The sequence below is a fragment of the Bufo gargarizans genome, chromosome 4 (assembly GCF_014858855.1).
Source record: "Bufo gargarizans isolate SCDJY-AF-19 chromosome 4, ASM1485885v1, whole genome shotgun sequence".
NCBI lineage: Eukaryota > Metazoa > Chordata > Amphibia > Anura > Bufonidae > Bufo > Bufo gargarizans.
In genome coordinates, this window is record NC_058083.1 from 97,646,748 (window position 1) to 97,668,307 (window position 21,560).

At 43.0% G+C, this 21,560-nt stretch overlaps 1 protein-coding gene across 3 annotated transcripts in view; it reads left to right on the forward strand.

Annotated features, from left to right (window-relative positions):
- Positions 1-21,560, forward strand: part of TFDP2 (transcription factor Dp-2) — a 68,614-nt gene that overhangs the window by 12,561 nt on the left and 34,493 nt on the right. The window contains exons 1-2 of one of the 3 annotated variants that reach the window (XM_044290218.1): positions 2,896-3,017; positions 3,112-3,210. In XM_044290218.1, coding sequence (XP_044146153.1) covers positions 3,208-3,210 — 3 coding nt within the window. In that variant the 5' untranslated portion in view covers positions 2,896-3,017; positions 3,112-3,207. Of the gene's footprint in view, positions 1-2,895; positions 3,018-3,111; positions 3,211-21,560 lie in introns of those variants that run through there. The other 2 variants (XM_044290219.1, XM_044290217.1) reach the window with 2 other exon arrangements.

Consider the following 21,560-nt stretch of genomic DNA (forward strand, 5'->3'; position numbering starts at 1 on the left):
CCTCCCCCCCAGTATTAAGCATTGGCGGCGCAGTGCGCCCCCCCCCCCAAGCCCCCCCCCAGTATTAAGCATTGGTGGCGCAGTGCGCCCCTCCACAGGATCCCCTCCTCCTCCGATCGGAGCCCCAGCAGTGTAATGCTGGGGCTCCGATCGGTTACCATGGCAGCCAGGACGCTATTGAAGCCCTGGCTGCCATAGTAAGCTCCATGCTGCTGTGTGCACAAAGCACAGAGCAGCAGGGACAGTGTGAGCTCCTATTCACCCTGATAGATCTCTATCAGGGTGAAAAGGACAAGGGTTCTAATCCCTAAAGGGGCTAAAAGTTAGTAAAAAAAAAAGTTACAAAAATAAAACACCAAAATATTAAGTATAAATGAAAAAGAAAGATTTACAAAAAAAACCTACACATTAACAATAAACATTAATTTTCAGCAGATTTGTGGGAATTTATATTTTTTTTTCAAAAATAAAAATTCCCAGAATATCGGTATAAATTATCGGCTATCGGCCTGAAAGTTCACAAATTATCGGTATCGGCCCTAAAAAATCAATATCGGTCGATCCCTAGTCCATCTAAACGCAAACTGGATGGAATAGCATGCCGCTGCAAGATGCTGTGGTAGCCATGCTGGTTCAGTATGCCTTCAATTTTGAATAAATCCCCAACAGTGTCACCAGCAAAGCACCCCCACACCATCACACCTCCTCCTCCATGCTTCACGGTGGGAACCAGGCATGTAGAGTCCATCCGTTCACCTTTTCTGCGTCGCACAAAGACACAGTGGTTGGAACCAAAGATCTCAAATTTGGACTCATCAGACCAAAGCACAGATTTCCACTGGTCTAATGTCCATTCCTTGTGTTCTTTAGCCCAAACAAGTCTCTTCTGCTTGTTGCCTGTCCTTAGCAGTGGTTTCCTAGCAGATATTCTACCATGAAGGCCTGATTCACACAGTCTCCTCTTAACAGTTGTTCTAGAGATGTGTCTGCTGCTAGAATTCTGTGTGGCATTGACCTGGTCTCTAATCTGAGCTGCTGTTAACCTGCGATTTCTGAGGCTGGTGACTCGCATGAACTTATCCTCCGCAGCAGAGGTGACTCTTGGTCTTCCTTTCCTGGGGCGTTCCGCATGTGAGCCAGTTTCTTTGTAGCGCTTAATGGTTTTTGTGACTGCACTTGGGGACACTTTCAAAGTTTTCCCAATTTTTCAGACTGACTGACCTTCATTTCTTAAAGTACTGATGGCCACTCGTTTTTCTTTACTTAGCTGCTTTTTTCTTGCCATAATACAAATTCTAACAGTCTATTCAGTAGGACTATCAGCTGTGTATCCACCTGACTTCTCCACAACGCAACTGATGGTCCCAACCCCATTTATAAGGCAATAAATCCCACTTATTAAACCTGATAGGGCACACCTGTAAAGTGAAAACCATTTCAGGTGACTACCTCTTGTAGCTCATCAAGAGAATGCCAAGAGTGTGCAAAGCAGTAATCAAAGCAAAAGGTGGCTACTTTGAAGAACCTAGAATGTGACATATTTTCAGTTGTTTCACACTTTTTTGTTATGTATATAATTCCACATGTGATTATAGTTTTGATGCCTTCAGTGTGAATCTACAATTTTCATAGTCATGAAAATAAAGAAAACTCTTTGAATGAGAAGGTGTGTCCAAACTTTTGGTCTGTACTGTATATACATCCGATGCATCTGTATTTCAATGTATTTTTGCCTTTTATAGTAAAACAAAAAACAATGACTGGCACCTATGTAATGCAAAGGGTGAAATCTGCAGCAAATCCGTTACCGTTACCCAGTAACTTCTAGGTTTAATTAGCCGTCGGATCAGGTGCCGGTCTGGAAGAACATCATGGTGATGGCATCTGTACAAAGGACCACCAGGCCACAGTAACCACATATGGATTACAACCGATTGCACCTGAACTTGCAACATAAGGGCTTATGCACACGACCACATCCGTTTTACGGTCTGCAAATCACAGATACTTGCCGAGTTCATGGCACCATTTCTTTAACGCCTGCAGAAACGTCTTGTACTTGTACACAAAAGGACACTTAAACGACATTACCTCAGAACCGAAGCCGAGTTGAGTTTCACGTTTTAAAGTGGTTTTCCACTTTAAAAATCAATTACCGAAGTTATTCAACAAAGTCATGCGCGACTTCGCGAATAACTAACTTCGGCTCATTGGAGCCCATACATTCTAATACTGTACGGAGTAGGATCTCCATACAGACAGTATTAATCCAAAGTTGTGAACGAATAGACTTCAGATGTAACATCCGAGGCCCTCTTCGCTCATCACTATAGGACATGTTCTATCTTTTTTGTAGGGCCGCGCAATGGACATACAGATGCGGACAGCATCCCTATATGTTTTGAGGCCCCATCGAAATGAATAGGTCTGCATCCAATCTGCCAAAACATGCTGATTGGATGCGGACCGAACATATGGTCATGAGCCCTGAAGCATGGCATGTACAGGTGCAGCCCGGAAATTTGCGGTATTCTGTATGTGGTTACAGCAGCCAGGTTACACGGTGTACGGGTAACCACTAATACGCCTTTTTACTGACGTAAACCAAAAATTTTTTGTGTGAAACAGCTGGTTTTAATCAATCATTACATGTACCCAAAATGGTGCATTTAAAACTATAACTTGTCCTGCAAAAAGTAAGACCTCCTACTAGTACATTGATGAAAAAGTTATAGCTCACTAAGTCACTAAGGGGTTAATACAATACACGTTACATCCAGTAATAAGCATTTAGTTCTCTTCTGGCGGATACAGCATTCGTCCTTTGCTGTAGACATTGTGAAAATGAAAGTCAGTCAGCATGAAAGCTGATCATTGTGAAAGTGCGGCATGAAGTTTGAACTCAGGTGTAACCCACGCAAAACACACGACGCTCTCCCTGTATGGTAGATGATGATTATCATTAGCTCTGGACTGGAGGCCATTTGTGTTCTTCAACCCAATGGAGCACACGTAAGGTTGTACATAATCGCCATGTGCACTGCTTACTCCCCGGTTTTTGTGGACGTTTTCCCCTGGATTATTGAGCCTCTGATGTCTGTTCTCTTCCAGGGCTTGATGACCAGCTAACAGCGCTCTTCAAGTGCTTGTAGAAATCACCAAAGAGACCTTTCTTCAGATCCATTAATCGTGAATGCTGAGCTCCAAATGGTAAGTAGCACATTATCAGTAAGTGGACCTGCAGTTTCATGAAGGCAAACAGAATTTAGCATTTGGGAATTTAATTTAATTTTTTATTTATTTTGTGGGACATTTGTTGCTAATAAGCCAAATGGAATTACTTCCTGGTACCTCTTGTCATACAGGAAATGAGTGCTCAGCCAATCATTGCCCACAGGGGTGACCCGCCTCCACCTGTGATTGGCTGAGCAGTCAGGAAGCATCAGAACAGGAGCGAGAATCACTGCAGTCCGCTGACCTGAATAGGGCTGGTATACGGATTGTGGCCTCTAGTGGAGAAATCGCTCCTCAGAATTTTGACCTTTCCCTATTGTTATCCCAAACTGTTGTTTGGTCTGACAGATATTGAGACTTATATATTAGAGTTTATATAGTAAGGTCATGTTCACACTTCAGAATCCTGTCAAGATTTAGGTGGGGTTCCATGCCAGAATCCCAACAGAATCTGCTGATGGTATTTTATACCCCAGTCACACGTTCAAAGAAAAATGAAGGCGCTGTGAGACAGATTTTATATGGGAAAGCAGTGGATTAACTTCATTGAATATAGTGGGGCTAATCTTCACGCAGGTTTGCTGGCTAGCCTGTCGCAGGTATTCGGGTTTAGCCTCATTCACATGTCTGTGCTTAAATCTTGGTTGTAACCTTGTCGCACTCTGTTGTAGCTTGGAGTAGGGTTCCCGCCCCAATTAAACATAAATAGACAAACTCCAGCGTAATTTGCAAGTTTGTATAACTTTTTATTGAAATTGCGGCCTCAATGTAACGTATTGGCCTTCTTCAGACTAATGCCGCTGGTGATGATGAGAAGAAGCTGGCGCTCTGTAGGAAAATTTTTGCGGGAGTACCGCTGGTGAGAATGGTGCTTAAATCTTGGTCAGTGATGGATCCGTTTGTGGTCCGTGTGTCCATATTTTGCTGTTTCATTGAACCTGCACAGCTGAAAAATAATTTTCAAAGCATCTCTTCCTAATGATCCTTGAAAAACGGAAGGCATCCATGTTTTTCACGGACCCATAGACTATAATGGGCGTGATGGCACATGCTCCCACGGACATGGACCCATGGACCGCGGTAAAAAACTGATGTGTGAATACACATGTTAAAGTGGATTGGTGCGTGTGCTGTCCATGGAGGTAGTTTACGAGCTCTAAGGAGGACCCTCTGCCACTCCGACAGACTGAGGGCTGATTCCGTCTCCCAAGCAATGATGAAAGAGGGGGCTGGAGTTTCTGGTGTGTTCAGAAGAGGAGTGTAAAGTGATGAGATAACATGCATGGGCATTTTAGAAATCCCCAATGGAAACTTTGGGTGGAATTTATCATGAGGGGAATATGTAAAGTCAGTTTTGCTTGAGTCTGTGTTGGTTGTCACAGGTTAATTGATAAATTAGCCATGTCCTTAACCCCTTCAGGACCCTACCATTTTTCACCTTAAGGACCAGGCCATTTTTTGCAAATCTGCGTGTGTCACTTTGTGTGGTGATAACTTTAAAATGCTTTTACTTATCCAAGCCATTCTAAGAGTGTTTTCTCGTCACATATTGTACTTCATGACAGTGGTAAATTTGAGTCAAAATATTTTATTTTTATTTATAAAACAAATGTCAAAATAATAAAAAATTTAGAAAAATTAGCAATTTTCAAAATGTATATTTCTCTGCTTTTAAAACCAATAGTGATACCTCCTAAAATACTTATCACTTTACATTCCTCATATGTCTACTTCATGTTTGGATCATTTAGTAAATTACATTTAGTTTTTTTGGGACGTTAGAAGTTTAGAAGCAAATCTTGAAATTTTTCAGAAAATTTCCAAAACTCACTTTTTAACCCCTTAAGGACCGAGGACGTACCGGTACGCCCTATTTCCCGAGTCCTTAAGGACCGAGGACGTACCGGTACGTCCTGACTTAAAATCTGCATTCCGGCGCCGCGGGGGTTAATCGGAACGGGACGCCGGCTGAAATCATTCAGCCGGCATCCCGTAACAATGCCGGGGGGGGTCATTTGACCCCCCCCCGTGTCGGCGATCGCAGCAAACCGCAGGTCAATTCAGACCTGCGGTTTGCTGCGCTTTTTGCAGTTTCTGATCCCCGCGGTCCCTGACCGCGGGGATCAGAAACTTCAGAGTGCCTAAAATCAATATTGCGCCCCCCCCCCCTGCACCCCTGCATGATTTGATGGCGGCGGGTGGTGCAGGGGGGGTGTTGCAGGCAGTGGGGGCGTTGCGGGAGGCGGGCGGTGCGGCAGGCGGGATCGCGATCCCCGCCCGCCTCCCATTGCATAATCGTTGGCGTCTAGTGGGTTATACCAGGGTGCCAGCACATTGCTGGCACCCTGGTATAAACGGCTGACATCGGTGATGCGATGCCAGCCGTTTAACCCTTTCCATGCAGCGGTCCGTACGGACCGCTGTATGGAAAAGGTTAACAGCGCAAGGAGCTCCCTCCCTCTCCGATCGGGGGGCTGCTGTGCCTTTGCAGCCCCCCGATGGGAGAGGGAGAGAGCCCCCAGAGAGCCCCCCGAAGCCCCGTCCTCACCCTTCCCCGTCTGCGAAGTTGTGACAGACGGGGAAGGTTCCCATGGCAACAGGACGCCTGCTCAGGCGTCCTGCTGTCCATGGTGCTGAACAGATCTGTGCTGAAAGCTATATAGTTTCTGTACTGTATTTTACAGACATCAGACCCACTGGATCTTCAAGAACCAAGTGGGTCTGGGTCCAATTTTTTTTTAAAAAAGTGAAAAAAGTTAAGATAAAATAAAAAAACATTTATCACTGAATAAAAATAAAAATAAAAAAATACACTACACATATTAGGTATCGCCGCGTCCGTAACGACCTGATCTATAAAACGGTCATGTTACTTTCCCCGCACGGTGAACGCCATAAAAATAAAAAAATAAAAACTATGAGAAAATTGAAATTTTGCCCACCTTACTTCCCAAAAAAGGTAATAAAAGTGATCAAAAAAGTCGCATGTACGCCAAAATAGTACCAATAAAACCGTCATCTCATCCCGCAAAAAATGAGACCCTACTCAAGATAATCGCCCAAAAACTGAAAAAACTATGGCTCTTAGACTATGGAAACACTAAAACATGATTTTTTTTGTTTCAAAAATAAAATAATTGTGTAAAACTTTTATAAATAAAAATAAAGTATACATATTAGGTATCGCCGCGTCCGTATCGACCGGCTCTATAAAATTATCACATGACCTAACCCCTCAGGTGAGCACCGTAAAAAAAAAAGAAAAAAGAAGTGTAAAAAAAGCAATTTTTTGCCATCTTACGTCACAAAAAGTGTAATAGCAAGCGATCAAAAAGTCATATGCACCCCAAAATAGTGCCAATCAAACCGTCATCTCATCCCGCAAAAAATTAGACCCTACTCAAGATAATCGCCCAAAAACTGTAAAAACTATGGCTCTTAGACTATGGAGACACTAAACAATTTTTTGGTTTTAAAAATGAAGTTATTGTATAAAACTTACATAAATAAAAAAAATTGTATACATATTAGGTATCGCCGCGTCCGTGACAACCTGCTCTATAAAATTACCACATGATCTAACCTGTCAGATGAATGTTGTAAATAACAAAAAAAAAAAACGTGCCAAAAAAGCTATTTCTTGTTACCTTGCCGCACAAAAAGTGTAATATAGAGCAACCAAAAATCATATGTACCCTAAACTAGTACCAACAATACTGCCACCCTATTCCGTACTTTCTAAAATGGGGTCACTTTTTTGGAGTTTCTACTCTAGGGGTGCATCAGGGGGGCTTCAAATGGGACATGGTGTCAAAAAAACTGTCCAGCAAAATCTGCCTTCCAAAAACCGTATGGCATTCCTTTCCTTCTGTGCCCTGCCGTGTGCCCGTACAGCAGTTTACGACCACATATGGGGTGTTTCTGTAAACTACAGAATCAGGGCCATAAATAATGAGTTTTGTTTGGCTGTTAACCCTTGCTTTGTAACTGGAAAAAAAATATTAAAATGGAAAATCTGCCAAAAAAGTGAAATTTTGAAATTGTATCTCTATTTTCCATTAAATCTTGTGCAACACCTAAAGGGTTGACAAAGTTTGTAAAATCAGTTTTGAATACCTTGAGGGGTGTAGTTTCTTAGATGGGGTCACTTTTTTGGAGTTTCTACTCTAGGGGTGCATCAGGGGGGCTTCAAATGGGACATGGTGTCAAAAAAACTGTCCAGCAAAATCTGCCTTCCAAAAACCGTATGGCATTCCTTTCCTTCTGCGCCCTACTGTGTGCCCATACAGCAATTTACGACCACATATGGGGTGTTTCTGTAAACTACAGAATCAGGGCCATAGATAATGAGTTTTGTTTGGCTGTTAACCCTTGCTTTGTAACTGGAAAAAAAATATTAAAATGGAAAATCTGCCAAAAAAGTGAAATTTTGAAATTGTATCTCTATTTTCCATTAAATCTTGTGCAACACCTAAAGGGTTGACAAAGTTTGTAAAATCAGTTTTGAATACCTTGAGGGGTGTAGTTTCTTAGATGGGGTCACTTTTTTGGAGTTTCTACTCTAGGGGTGCATCAGGGGGGCTTCAAATGGGACATGGTGTCAAAAAAACTGTCCAGCAAAATCTGCCTTCCAAAAACCGTATGGCATTCCTTTCCTTCTGCGCCCTACTGTGTGCCCGTACAGCAATTTACGACCACATATGGGGTGTTTCTGTAAACTACAGAATCAGGGCCATAGATAATGAGTTTTGTTTGGCTGTTAACCCTTGCTTTGTAACTGGAAAAAAAATATTAAAATGGAAAATCTGCCAAAAAAGTGAAATTTTGAAATTGTATCTCTATTTTCCATTAAATCTTGTGCAACACCTAAAGGGTTGACAAAGTTTGTAAAATCAGTTTTGAATACCTTGAGGGGTGTAGTTTCTTAGATGGGGTCACTTTTTTGGAGTTTCTACTCTAGGGGTGCATCAGGGGGGCTTCAAATGGGACATGGTGTCAAAAAAACTGTCCAGCAAAATCTGGCTTCCAAAAACCATACGGCGCACCTTTCACTCTACGCCCCGCTGTGTGGCCGTACAGTAGTTTACGGCCACATTTGGGGTGTTTCTGTAAACAGCAGAGTCAGGGCAATAAAGATACAGTCTTGTTTGGCTGTTAACCCTTGCTTTGTTAGTGGAAAAAATGGGTTAAAATGGAAAATTAGGCAAAAAAATGAAATTCTCAAATTTCATCCCAATTTGCCAATAACTCTTGTGCAACACCTAAAGGGTTAACGAAGTTTGTAAAATCAGTTTTGAATACCTTGAGGGGTATAGTTTCTTAGATGGGGTCACTTTATGGAGTTTCTACTCCAGGGGTGCATCAGGGGGCTTCAAATGGGACATGGTGTCAAAAAAACAGTCCAGCAAAATCTGGCTTCCAAAAACCATACGGCGCACCTTTCACTCTACGCCCCGCTGTGTGGCCGTACAGTAGTTTATGGACACATATTGGGTGTTTCTGTAAACAGCAGAGTCAGGGCAATAAAGATACAGTCTTGTTTGGCTGTTAACCCTTGCTTTGTTAGTGGAAAAAATGGGTTAAAATGGAAAATTAGGCAAAAAAATGAAATTCTCAAATTTCATCCCAATTTGCCAATAACTCTTGTGCAACACCTAAAGGGTTAACGGAGTTTGTAAAATCAGTTTTGAATACCTTGAGGGGTGTAGTTTATAGAATGGGGTCATTTTTGGGCGGTTTCTATTATGTAAGCCTCGCAAAGTGACTTCAGAGCTGTAGTGGTCCCTAAAAATTGGGTTTTTGTAAATTTCTGAAAAATTTCAAGATTTGCTTCTAAACTTCTAAGCCTTGTAACATCCCCAAAAAATAAAATATCATTCCCAAAATAATTCAAACATGAAGTAGACATATGGGGAATGTTAAGTCATCACAATTTTTGGGGGTATTACTATGTATTACAGAAGTAGAGAAACTGAAACTTTGAAATTTGCTAATTTTTCAAAATTTTTGGTAAATTAGGTATTTTATTATGCAAAAAAATTAATTTTTTTGACTTTATTTTACCAGTGTCATGAAGTACAATATGTGACGAAAAAACAATCTCAGAATGGCCTGGATAAGTCAAAGCGTTTTAAAGTTATCAGCACTTAAAGTGACACTGGTCAGATTTGCAAAAAATGGCCTGGTCCTTAAGGTGAAAATGAGCCCGGTCCTTAAGGGGTTAAGGACCAGTTCAGGTCTGAAGTCACTTTGTGAGGCTTACATAATAGAAACCACCCACAAATGGCCCCATTTTAGAAACGACACCCCCTCAAGGTATTCAAAACTGATTTTACAAACTTTGGTAACCCTTTAGGTGTTCCACAATAATGGGAAAATGTAGATGAAATTTCAGAATTTTTTGGCAGATTTTCAATTTTAATCCATTTTTTCCAGTAACAAAGCAAGGGTTAACAGCCAAACAAAACTCAATATTTATTACCCTGATTCTGTAGTTTACATAAACACCCCATATGTGGTCATAAACTGCTGTACCAGCACAGGGCAGGGTGCAGAAGTAAAGGAACATTTTAAGTTGCCATATCACATTTGAAGACCCCCTGATGAACGCCTAGAGTAGAAACTCCCCAAAAATGACCCCATTTTGGAAACTACGGGATAAGGTGGCAGTTACGTTGGTCTTATTTTAGGGTACATAAGATTTTCGGTTGCTCTATATTACACTTTTTGTGAGGCAAGGTAACAAAAAATAGCTGTTTTGTCACCGTTTTAATTTTTTGTTATTTACAATGTTCATTCAGGTTAGATCATGTGGTATTTTTATAGAGCAGGTTGTTACGACAATACCTAATATGTAAACTTTTTTTTTTTTTACATTTAACACAATAAAAGCATTTTTTAAACAAAAAAAAATCATATCTTAGTGTCTCTATACTCTGAGAGCCATAGTTTTTTTTTTTTTTGGGGCAATTGTCTTAGGTAGGGTCTCATTTTTTGCGGGATGAGGTGACGGTTAGGGCTTATTCAGATGCCCGTATGCTGTCCGCAAAAATGCGGATTAGTTTTTGGGCGGATTAGATGCTGTCCCATTCACTTCTATGGGGCCCTTTTCTTCCATTGCACGGCTCAGCAAAAAAATTAAACATGTCCTATACTTGTCCGTGAAAATCAGGTCATGGCACTATTAAAGTCTATGGATCAAAAAACGAAACGTAATCCATCTTTTTGCAGACATGCTGAACTGTCCACAAAAATACGGATCCACACAGCATTGGTACACTTTTAGTGATGTAAGGTGACAAAAAAATGAGTTTAAGACAGTTTTTATTTCTAATATATTTTTTATGGTGTTCACCTGAGTGGTTAGGTCATGTGATATTTTTATAGAGCCGGTTGATACGGACACAGCGATACCTAATATGTCTTATTTTTTTTATTTTATTAAATTTTTACTTTATTTTGGAAAAAGGACGCTTTTTTTTTTTTTTTTTTTTACTTTTTATATTTGTCCCACTTTGGGACTTCACATTTTCAGGGTTTGATCCCTGTTTCAATTCAGTACAATACAGTAAGACGCTGACAGTTGCCTAGGAGACCCAGCCCTCAGGGTTCGTCCTCCTGGAGTGAGCTTGTGACTTTTTTTAATTTTTTTTTGTTTGTTTAAAGGGAACCTGTCACCGGGATTTTGTGTATAGAGCTGAGGACATGGGTTGCTAGATGGCCTCTAGCACATCCGCTATACCCAGTCCCCATAGCTCTCGGTGCTTTTATTGTGTCAAAAAATCGATTTGATACATATGCAAATTAACCTGAGATGAGTCCTGTCCCTGACTCATCTCATATACAGGACTCATCTCAGGTTAATTTGCATATGTATCAAATCGATTTTTTGACACGATAAAAGCACACAGAGCTATGGGGACTGGGTACTGCGGATGTGCTAGGGGTGATCTTGCAACCCATGTCCTCAGCTCTATACACAAAATCCCGGTGACAGGTTCCCTTTAAAGTCTCAATGATAAATCTGGAGTTAAACTCCTCAACATAGCTAACCACACGCACTTTTCCACCCACTTTATGAAACTGCAGTTAGTGGTGTAAAAATGAAAAAAAAATGAAACACATTTTTTGCAAGCGAATGCAGAAAGTAGAAAAAGCTCTATTTTGCAACTTTTTGGAGCCAGAATTCTGGAGTGAATGCATGATAAATCTGCCCCTTTGTTTTGAGAAAGTCTCCAAGCTGGGCTGCGGAGAGAGTCTTATTCGGACACGCCTCATGCAAAACAGCGAATGGAGGTAAAGAGGAGTCCGCAGTCATCAGATGCCTATGTCACCTAGAAAGAAAGTGGTCCCTAACCATTTTCGACACTTTCCCCTTAACCATATGCTTTTTATGTCAAGAACTTGCTTGAAGGTGGTCCTAGTGGACGAGAGGCCCTTTTCTATGTTTTGGTACCTGTTTACACCCCAGTGTCAACAAACCACCTGGACTCAATAAGTAGGAAGGTTGTCCCCATCCTTCTAGCCGCATTTACAGGATTTGGGCCTGCCAGTGGTCGCTCGATTTTTGCAGGTAAAGCCTGATAGGAAAAAAACGGACACGGATCACGGACGCGGATGACAATCTTGTTCACGGACCCATTGACTGGAATGGGTCCGCGAACCGTTGTCCGTCAAAAAAATAGGACAGGTCCTATTTTTTGGACGGACTGGAAACACGGATCACGGACGTGGATGACAAACGGTGCATTTTCCGATTTTTCAACGGACCCATTGAAAGTCAATGGATCTGCAGAAAAACACGAAAAACGGAACAACGGACACTGATGCACACAACGGTCGTGTGGATGAGGCCTTATGCTGCTGTTAGTATGACAGGTTCCCTTTTAAGTCTTTCCTTTCCCTTTTGTATTTTGTTTGGGTTCTGTGTGTTGCATTTCCCTATTATTTATATTAGGCCTGAAGGAGACTCCTGTTCGTCCTTCCTTTTTTGAGGAACAGGTAATCTTGTCCCTGCAATTAGTACCAGGGTCCTATAGGGCTTGATAGGACTCTATGTATTCCTGTGTATGAACTCACCTACTTTTGGGGACTGTTCATACTGGTAGTCAGTCAGGATTTCGGTTAGGGTTTTCACTAGGAGGTGTCCATCGTCCTTCCCTAGTGACATACAGGTGAACAGAGTTTTGACTGCATGTGTCCGCCAGATCACTTAAAGGCGGCCATGTGATTGCAAGTTAAGAATCTTAGATTTTTGTATAAACTCTACTTATTACATCAGCGGAAATTGTGGAAGCAAAATCAGATTCTCTCAAAAGCAGAAATGACCATAATCATTGACTCCGGAGTTTTAGAGAAGCGCTTACTTACATGATGTAATCTTGGCACGCCATATCAACAATGTCATTTTACACGGAGAGATGATCTGGCAGATTATCGGGAACAAAGATGTTCCTGATAATTGCCTGATCTGCAGTGAAGATAAGGGCTGTATTCACATGCAGCAATTACCTCCAATATATGGGGATAAGCACTCATTATTCCTGCGCAGCAGATTGGTGTTCAGACAGAACGATCTGCGGCACAGAAACAATAATATTTGGTGATGGCAGAACGTCATGATCACCTGATGAATGAGTGCTTGCACCTTTCACACAGGCATGTTATCAGGGATAAGCCTTTATTACAAACACAGTCCATGTAAAAGGATCTTAAAGGGGTTGTCCAAGTTTTTGGTTTGTTCTTTGTTTCTAAGCAAATGTAAGGGGTTTTCAATTCACTTACGTCATTTACAGTGGCCCCGTTCTCCTAGTTAGCTGAGGTCACATGACCTGTGATGTCAGCTTCTTTCCCTGCTCTAATCACATTCTGTGCAAAATACTGAGGGAGTAGGAGGAGCAGGCCTGCCCCTGTGCAGGGGAGCGTCACTGTGAAGGCTGTGCTGGTTGGATTAAAGGGCTTTGTCAGCCCACTAAACCTTCTTTTTTTTTTTTTTTTGCTTACTTATAATCTCTACACTGCGATTTATGGCTACATGATCAAATTAATCATTTTGGTCCTGTAGATTTAAAATCTTGCGCCTGCGCCGCGGCCGTACCTGTATTCAATTGCCGCAGGCGCACTGAGAGGCGGCCGCTCTATCCTCAATGCGCCTGCACCGATGACGTCACATCTACACCCGGCGCAGGCGCATTGAGGATGGAGCGGCCGCATCTCAGTGCGCCTGCGCCAATTGAAAACTGGTACGGCCGCGGCGCAGGCGCAAGATTTTAAATGCAAACAGGCAGGGCCAGCAGAGAACGATCCCGTTCCCTGGCCCTGTCAATCACAATGCGGAGGGGGCGTCTTTACGATCGGAGGATGCGGCTGCTACCAGCAAGTAGCCACCCTACTGCTGGTAGCAAGGTAATTAGCATATTTTAAAAGCTTGTTTTAAACTAAATCTACAGGACCAAAATGATTAATTTGATCATGTAGCCATAAATCGCAGTGTAGGGATTATAAGTAAGCAAAAAAAAAAAAAAAAGTTTAGTGGGCTGACAGAAGCCCTTTAACAAGCCACACCCCCTGCACTGCCTGATCTGCTGGCCACGCCCCCTACACTGCCATGTCCCCTGCACTGATTTGCTGGCTGAGATGTCTGCTCTGTGTCTCCTCCCACTGGATTCTTCAGCAAAGTTTAACCCCTTCTATCCTAAGCAGCACAGACTCAAAGCTGGAGGCTCTGCCCCAGGTACTGAGCAGATGCAGGGTTTCCTCTTCTCCAGCACTGAATTGACAAATGCTGTGCACAGAATCTTCCCTCCCTCCTCACCCTTATAAAGACTGGAGGAGTTCTCTTCTCTGTTCTCTTCTCTGTACTCTTCTGCTGGCTGTGAGGAAGTGTCTGCAGAGCATTGCACAAGAACAGGTAGGGGGAAGATCCTGTGTGTATCAGCAATATCATTGTACTGTACAGCTGGGACTTGTAGTCCCACACATTTAATATAAGTATCCCATGAGTATCAGACGGCAGGCGGGGCAGCAATTTTTTTTCACTCTTTGCAGAGCAGGTGAAAAGCCAGTCTTTGTTGACACCCACAAATATTCATAAGGAAAACCTCAGAGATTGTTGTTACACGACCCCACTGCTCTGCAACTGCATGTCAACAAAGGGCCAGAAATATATATATATATATATATATATATTTTTTTTTTTTTTTTGCCTAAAATTTGTTTCTTATGTATGTATTGCTGAAAATCTGATTTACAGTGCTTTCTTTTTTTCACATAACTCAGACAACCCCTTTTAAGTGTATTTGGTTCTTGTCTTCACCATAATACAGGGTGGGCTATTTATATGGATACACCTTAATAAAATGGGAATGGTTGGTGATATTAACTTCCTGTTTGTGGCACATTCTGGGAATGGTTGGTGATATTAACTTCCTGTTTGTGGCACATTCTGGGAATGGTTGGTGATATTAACTTCCTGTTTGTGGCACATTCTGGGAATGGTTGGTGATATTAACTTCCTGTTTGTGGCACATTCACAGCATATGCTGTGAAGATACGAGATGTGCAGCACCTGAAACTACGGATACTGGAAGCCTGTGCTAGCATTTCTCCTGCGGTGCTGCTATCAGTGTGTGAAGAGTGGGAGAAGAGGGTCACATGACCCTCTTCCTATTGAAAAAACAAAAGTTGGATTCTAAATGGCCGACTTCAAAATGGCCGCCATGTTCACCACCCATCTTGAAAAGTTTCCCCCCTCACATATACTAATGTGCCACAAACAGGAAGTTAATATCACCAACCATTCCCATTTTATTAAGGTGTATCCATATAAATGGCCCACCCTGTATATCTATGTTTTATGCACAGGCTTCTGCTATAGTAAAGCATCACAATGATATCAGTAGTGCTGTACATTCTGCTATGTACAATGACCCCACTAACATTGCAGATCTGTAGCAAAGATAATTATCTGCAAAGTTAAAGGGATTGTGTCACCAACAATTTAATCTGCTAGTTAAAACCAGATAGTGACACATATCCTATATTTCTAATCTGTTTTGATTTTGTGATTGCAGATTTTTTTTTTTCCATTTCGTGAACATAGTTATGGGGGCAGTCCTGCCATTGATTACTGAACTCCATTTTTGTCATGCTCTAGAAAATGTAGGCTGCCTGGTCTAGATCTCGCCACCTGCAAACATATGCCAAAAGAACGCGTTTCATATATGTCAGCCCCTTAAGGCCACCTGCGCACGGTGCAGATTTTTATGCAGAAAATCTGCATGAAGACAGTTTAAAAAACTTCTGGTCCGCATTGTGGACGAGAACAGCAATTTATATGGATGGGAGGGAGAAAAATGCAAAGTGCACAGGAAAGGTATCCGTATTTTTCACATTGTTTGCGGACCGAAATACGGACATGGGCCTGTGCATGAAGCCTAATGCTTCTGCCTAAATAATAGATTTTGAGTTGTATTTAGCTAATATGCTCTGCAGTCACAACTAGTGTTGAGCAAACTTTTGTTTTAAGTTCGGCGTCTAAAGTTCGGGTTATCGAAAAATCGCGTTAAGGATTCTGCGGTAGCGGAATCCATAACGCGATTCTTCGATAACCCAAACCCAAACTTTAGACGCCGAACTTAAAACAAAAGTTCGCTCAACACTAGTCACAACCTTAAATAGGTTGTCTCACTTCTGCAAGTGGCATTTATCATGAAGAGAAGGTTAATACAAGGCACTTACTAATGTATTGTGATTGTCCATATTGCCTCCTTTGCTGTCTAGACACATTTTTCCATCACATTATACACTGTTAATTTTCATGGTTACAACCACCCTGTAATCCATCAGTGGTGCTCGTGCTTGCACACTATAGGAAAAAATGCCAGCCTCTCTGGTGGCCAGAACTGTGGAAGCTCACGTGGGCAGATGCTTTTTCCTATAGTGTGCAAGCACGGCCACCACCGAGGGTGGTCATAACCATGGAATCCAGCCAGCAAAGGAAGCAATATGGATAATCACAATACATTAGTAAGTGCCTTGTATCAACTTTCTCTACATGATAGATGCTACTTGCTGAAGTGAGACCACCCCTTTAAAGCTACAGAGCTGTTTTGCTTTCCAATGCGGGATCAATAAAGGAATGGGATTAATAAAGGAACCTAGGTGAAAGACAGATCTGCTGTTACCTGCTGAGATGCATCACAGCGCTGAATGTATCTGAAACCGCAAAGGCTTTGTATCTGACTGCAGCAGGGGAAGCTATTTTTGCCCTCTTTATTTCCTTTTCTGTCGTCAGATAGCACTGACATACACTAGAAAAGCAGAGAACAGTCACATTGAGACTCTGCCTCAGCTCTGTGAGTGCCTGAGTCAGTGATGTGTCTTCTTCTTCATTTTATTCAACTGCTTTTTAGGCCATGTTCTCCACATGCCAGACCCCCTTTTTCTTCTTTTTTTTTTCCTTAGAGGGGGATGTACTGTATTTTTCTTTTCTGATTTAGAAAAAAAAAAAAGTTTGTGCACCTTTAGGCCTCATGCACACGAGCGTTGTTTTGGTGCGCATCCGAGTCACAGTTTTTGCGGCTTGGATGCGGACCCATTCACTTCAATGGGGCCGCAAAAGATGCAGACATCACTCCGTGTGCTGTCCGCTCCGTTGCTCCGTTCCGTGGTCCGCAAAAAAAATATAACCTGTCCTATTCTTGTCCGTTTTGCGGACAAGAATAGGCAGTTATAATAATGGCTGTCCGTGCCGTTCCGCAAATCTGTGTTTTGCGGATCTGCAAAACACACAAAACACACAACGGTCGTGTGCATACACACCACTAAGAACGGCGGGTTCAGCCAGCACACTAATAGGTGTGGGGAGCTCCTGACTCTCCCCCATGATGTTGGGGGAGACGAGGATCGGGTGAAATGAATATTTTCACCCAATCCTTTTGTTCTCCCAGGAGATGAGCCACCTCCAGGACTGTCTGGCAGCAGCTTTCTCCACAGAGATACGGCCAGCCGAGGCAAACAGGTATGTGTTTGGAGAAGCTGGGACGGATAGCCGTCGGTCTAAGGTTCCTTTGTGTATAGGCAGCTGTAGTGGCTCTGTTGCTCCTCCTGGTAACGTTACAGTTGTGGATACACTCATTATGTTAGCAGTTGTCACCGGCCTCTTTATAGCCGTCACTACTTGATGTGTCACCCTGTGGCTTCAGACCAAGAGATAAGCTCCAGTTCACATGAAGTCAACGTCTATCTATCCAGGCCAAACCTAGCCAGAAAAAGAGTTTAGGTTTGCAGTTTCTAATATTCTGGCTATACCGTACTGAACCTTGTACGCTATATGTTAGAACTGGATGTATTTGGTATTTATCACATGTATTATTCTACATGATTAAAATAGGTGCCTTTTATATTTGGTCATCTGCAACTATTGCGCTATTAGGTCTTTCTCACACGTCAGTGAATCTCGGATGTCTGTTAGGCTACTTTCACACTCGCATTTGGTGCATTGAAAGTCAATGGAGGACGGATCCGTCTTGAACACCATTGAAAGTCAATGGAGGATGGATCAGTTTTCTATTGGGCCAGATTGTGTCATAGAAAATGTATCCGTCCCCATTGACTTACATTGTGTGTCAGGACGCAAACAGCGTTTTGGTGTCCGCCTCCAAAGCGGAATGGAGACGGAACGGAGGCAAACTGACGCATTCTGAGCGGATCCTTTTCCATTCAGAATGCCTTAGGGCAAAACTGATCCGTTTTGGACCGCTTGTGAGGGGCCTGAACGGATCTCGCAAACGGAAAGCCAAAACGCCAGTGTGAAAGTCCGTGTTCTCCTCTCACAGCACACAGATCCATTGAATGCATTGGGCCTATTCAGACGTCCATTGGTCTGCAGAAAAATAACAGAGCCATGCATTGCTTTTGGTCTGCTTTTCAGACCCAACATGCCCATTCAGGTCCATGGGTCCTTAAAAACCGCAGCTGCGTTCAGTCCATTTTTCAGGGACCACTGCTGGAGCCGATCTGGAACCTCATAGAGTTCATTGTTTGAAGAGGCCTCTTTCTAGGCCAGTGTCGTCAAGTTCATCGGTCACATGGCGTATTTGCCGCTCAGTCTCATTCAAGGGAATGAGCATGGGCTGCAGTACCAAGCACTGCCAGTATACAATGTGTGGCGCTGTTTGGTATTCTGTCAGAGTGCTGTGTCCTCTTCAGCCTTGGTGGGAGTCAGATTCAGGTAATGATAATGGTAATCGGCAGGTAATGATGTCCCATTCCAAGGATAGGACATCAACATCTAGAAACCCTCTGCAATTTTGAAGGGTAGTCCTACCCATGAGCCACTTTGCCGCTTCTGTCTGGAGTAGATATGTTAGAAGATTGTACGTGGTGTAAGGCTGCAGGGCAAAGTATAGCCCTGTATACACTCGGGAGCTGAGGGCAGCCCGTCAGTTAGGATGTCAGTTTATGACAGCTGTTAATGGCAGGTGTGTTATAGAACAGGAACTTGTAACGTCTCTTTGTATTTTCTGTGGTGTGCTCTCAATCCAGCCACAAAGGTTTGAAAGACCCATGTCCTTGGGAGAGTCAAGCATATGGAGAATGAACGGAGATAAGAGGAGGAGCAGCGGGCAATGTGAATGAAAGGCTTCTGTGTACAGCGCTATGGAGTATGTTGGTGCTATAAAATGGATAGTAAACAAGGATAAACATTCACCCAGTTTTTTAGTGGCCTTTTTTTTTTTTTTTTGCACATTTGCATTTTTTCTTTACTGTAAAAACGACATCTCCAGTTGGCCGAAATGCAGCACACACAAGTGTTTTGTTCGCTATTGGCGGTTTTAAATCATTAGGTGGCATTTTTTTGTCTTTCTGGCTTACTTTAAAAAATGCAGCACGCTTCTCAGTGAGGGCTCACGCATTTTGCGGAACGGTACATCCTGCCATCTATAGAACTTTCCTATCCTTGTCTGCAAAACGGACAAGAATATAGGACAAGTTCTATTTTTTGGCGGTGCCACGGAATGGACTTACGGAAAGACCCGTGTGCTGTCTGCATCTTTTGTGGCTCCATTGAGATAAAAATGTGGATCGGATGCGGACTTGTACATGAGCCCTTAGTCAGAAATACAGAGAGGGCTCATGGTGTACTAAAGGAGCGAGAGGTGGCATGCACTATATGCTCACAGCACACTTTAGATTTCTCTTTTTAAAGTAGAAGCTTGTAAGTGACCTAATTTTAAGAGATATATTCTGCAATAAAAATAGATTTTCCTGTATGACCATATTTCCTGTCCGTGAAGAATATGGACTATATTTGGTAGCCATGTGTGTCTGGTCACTGTATGCACAAACTTTCTCTCGAAAGCTTTATTTTCTATGTCTCCATCTAGTGGACACTAAAATAACTGCACTCACAAGGTATGGTATTAAATGTCTCCCTCTAGTGGACATGTTTGGTTTCATGTCCATGCCAGTGTGGCACACAGAAGAAAAGCGTGGTTGTAGGTTGCTACAACTTTAGGAGGTGGACACCAGTCAATAGTGTGAGCTCCCCCTACCGTGATGTAGGCCCATACAGACATAAAGCTAACCAGTTTTAGATTAGTGGCCCTAGGAGGCAAACCTACCTGCAAGGCAAGTCAATCTACTTTTTTTATTTAGTATTTTCTTGCTTTTCATGGCCTAACCTTTCTGTTGACTGCTCACTATAACTGGTTAGCTGTGCGGATTGCAGGGAGGGGTACAGCACTGTAGTAGTGGATGCTGGCTGTATTGTCCAACAATAAATATTGGATCTTAATACTTTTGTAGTTGCATGTATTAAAGGGAATCTGTCACCTGCTTTTACCATTTTAAGCTGGCACCATCGCTATATTGACTAAAGTACCTTATTTCCAGCAGTCTTCTTTTTACTTTATTTCATTTTGTAGTTTTGATATAAAAGCGATTTTTATGTTATGCTAATTAGGGTCCAAGGTGCCCAGAGGAGCGTTTTTTTTCACTCTCCGGTGCCCAGTGACGCCCCCCTGCAGTGCCCAAGAACGCCTCCTGATCATCAAATAACCTCCCACAGCCCGGCAAACGGTTCCGCCCCCTCCCCACGTCATAGTCTACCTTCTAGAAATGCCCCGTCCTTCTTCCTGTCTGCGGCCAGAAAACTCGCGCAGGCGCAGTACCGCCTGCGCAATCATCAACCTCCTGAGGGCAACAGCCTCAAAAGTCTCACTGGACATGCGCCAAGCCCAGTGATGTGACCTGAGCGCTGTTGCCCTCAGGACGTTGATGATCGCGCAGGCCGCAGGCGGTACTGCGCCTGCGCAAGTTTTCTAGCCGCAGACAGGAAGAAGGACGGGGCATTTCTAGAAGGTAGACTATGACGTGGGGAGGGGGCGGAACCGTTTGCCGGGCTGTGGGAGGTTATTTGATGATCAGGAGGCGTTCTTGGGCACTGCAGGGGGGCGTCACTGGGCATCGGAGAAGGAAAAAAACGCCCCTCTGGGCACCTTGGACCCTAATTAGCATAACATAAAAAGCGCTTTTATATCAAAACTACAAAACGAAATAAAGTAAAAAGAAGACTGCTGGAAATAAGGTACTTTAGTCAACATAGCGATGGTGCCAGCTTAAAATGGTAAAAGCAGGTGACAGATTCCCTTTAAAAAAAAATTGTATAGCCAGTGAGCTATTCAATAAAATTTATCTGTATAGCGCCACCTGCTGTTTGTTCTTTTCCTTATTTCTCTGTCCATTTCACAAGCTCAGTTTAAAGGGGTTCTGCAGTTTTTTTAAACTGATGATCTATCCTCTGGATAGATCATCAGCATCTGATCTTCGGGGGTCCGACACCCGGGACCCCTGCCTATCAGCTGTTTGAGAAGGCAGCGTCGCTGACAGTAGCGCTGCAGCCTTCTCGCTGTTTACCGCAGGCCCAGTGACGTCACGACTAGTATCCATGGCCTGGGCGGGGCTAAGCTCTGTTAACTTGAATGTGGCTTAGCCGCGCCCAGGCCATTGATACTAGTCTTGATTTCACTGGGCCTGCGGTAAACAGCGAGAAGGCGGTGGCGCTACTGCCAGCGCCGCTGCTTTCTCAAACAGATGATCGGCAGGGGTCCCAGGTGTCGGACCCCCGCCGATCAGATGCTGATGATCTATCCAGAGATTAGATCATCAGTTTAAAAAAACTGCAAAACCCCTTTAAATCTTCAGCTGTTACCAGCCGCATGTTCTGTTAGAAGCTGTGGCAGTTACAGGGAGAGAGCTGCAGCAAAAAGGACACACCGCTGAGCTGTGATCGGGATAGAGCTGCAGCAAAAAGGACATGTCCC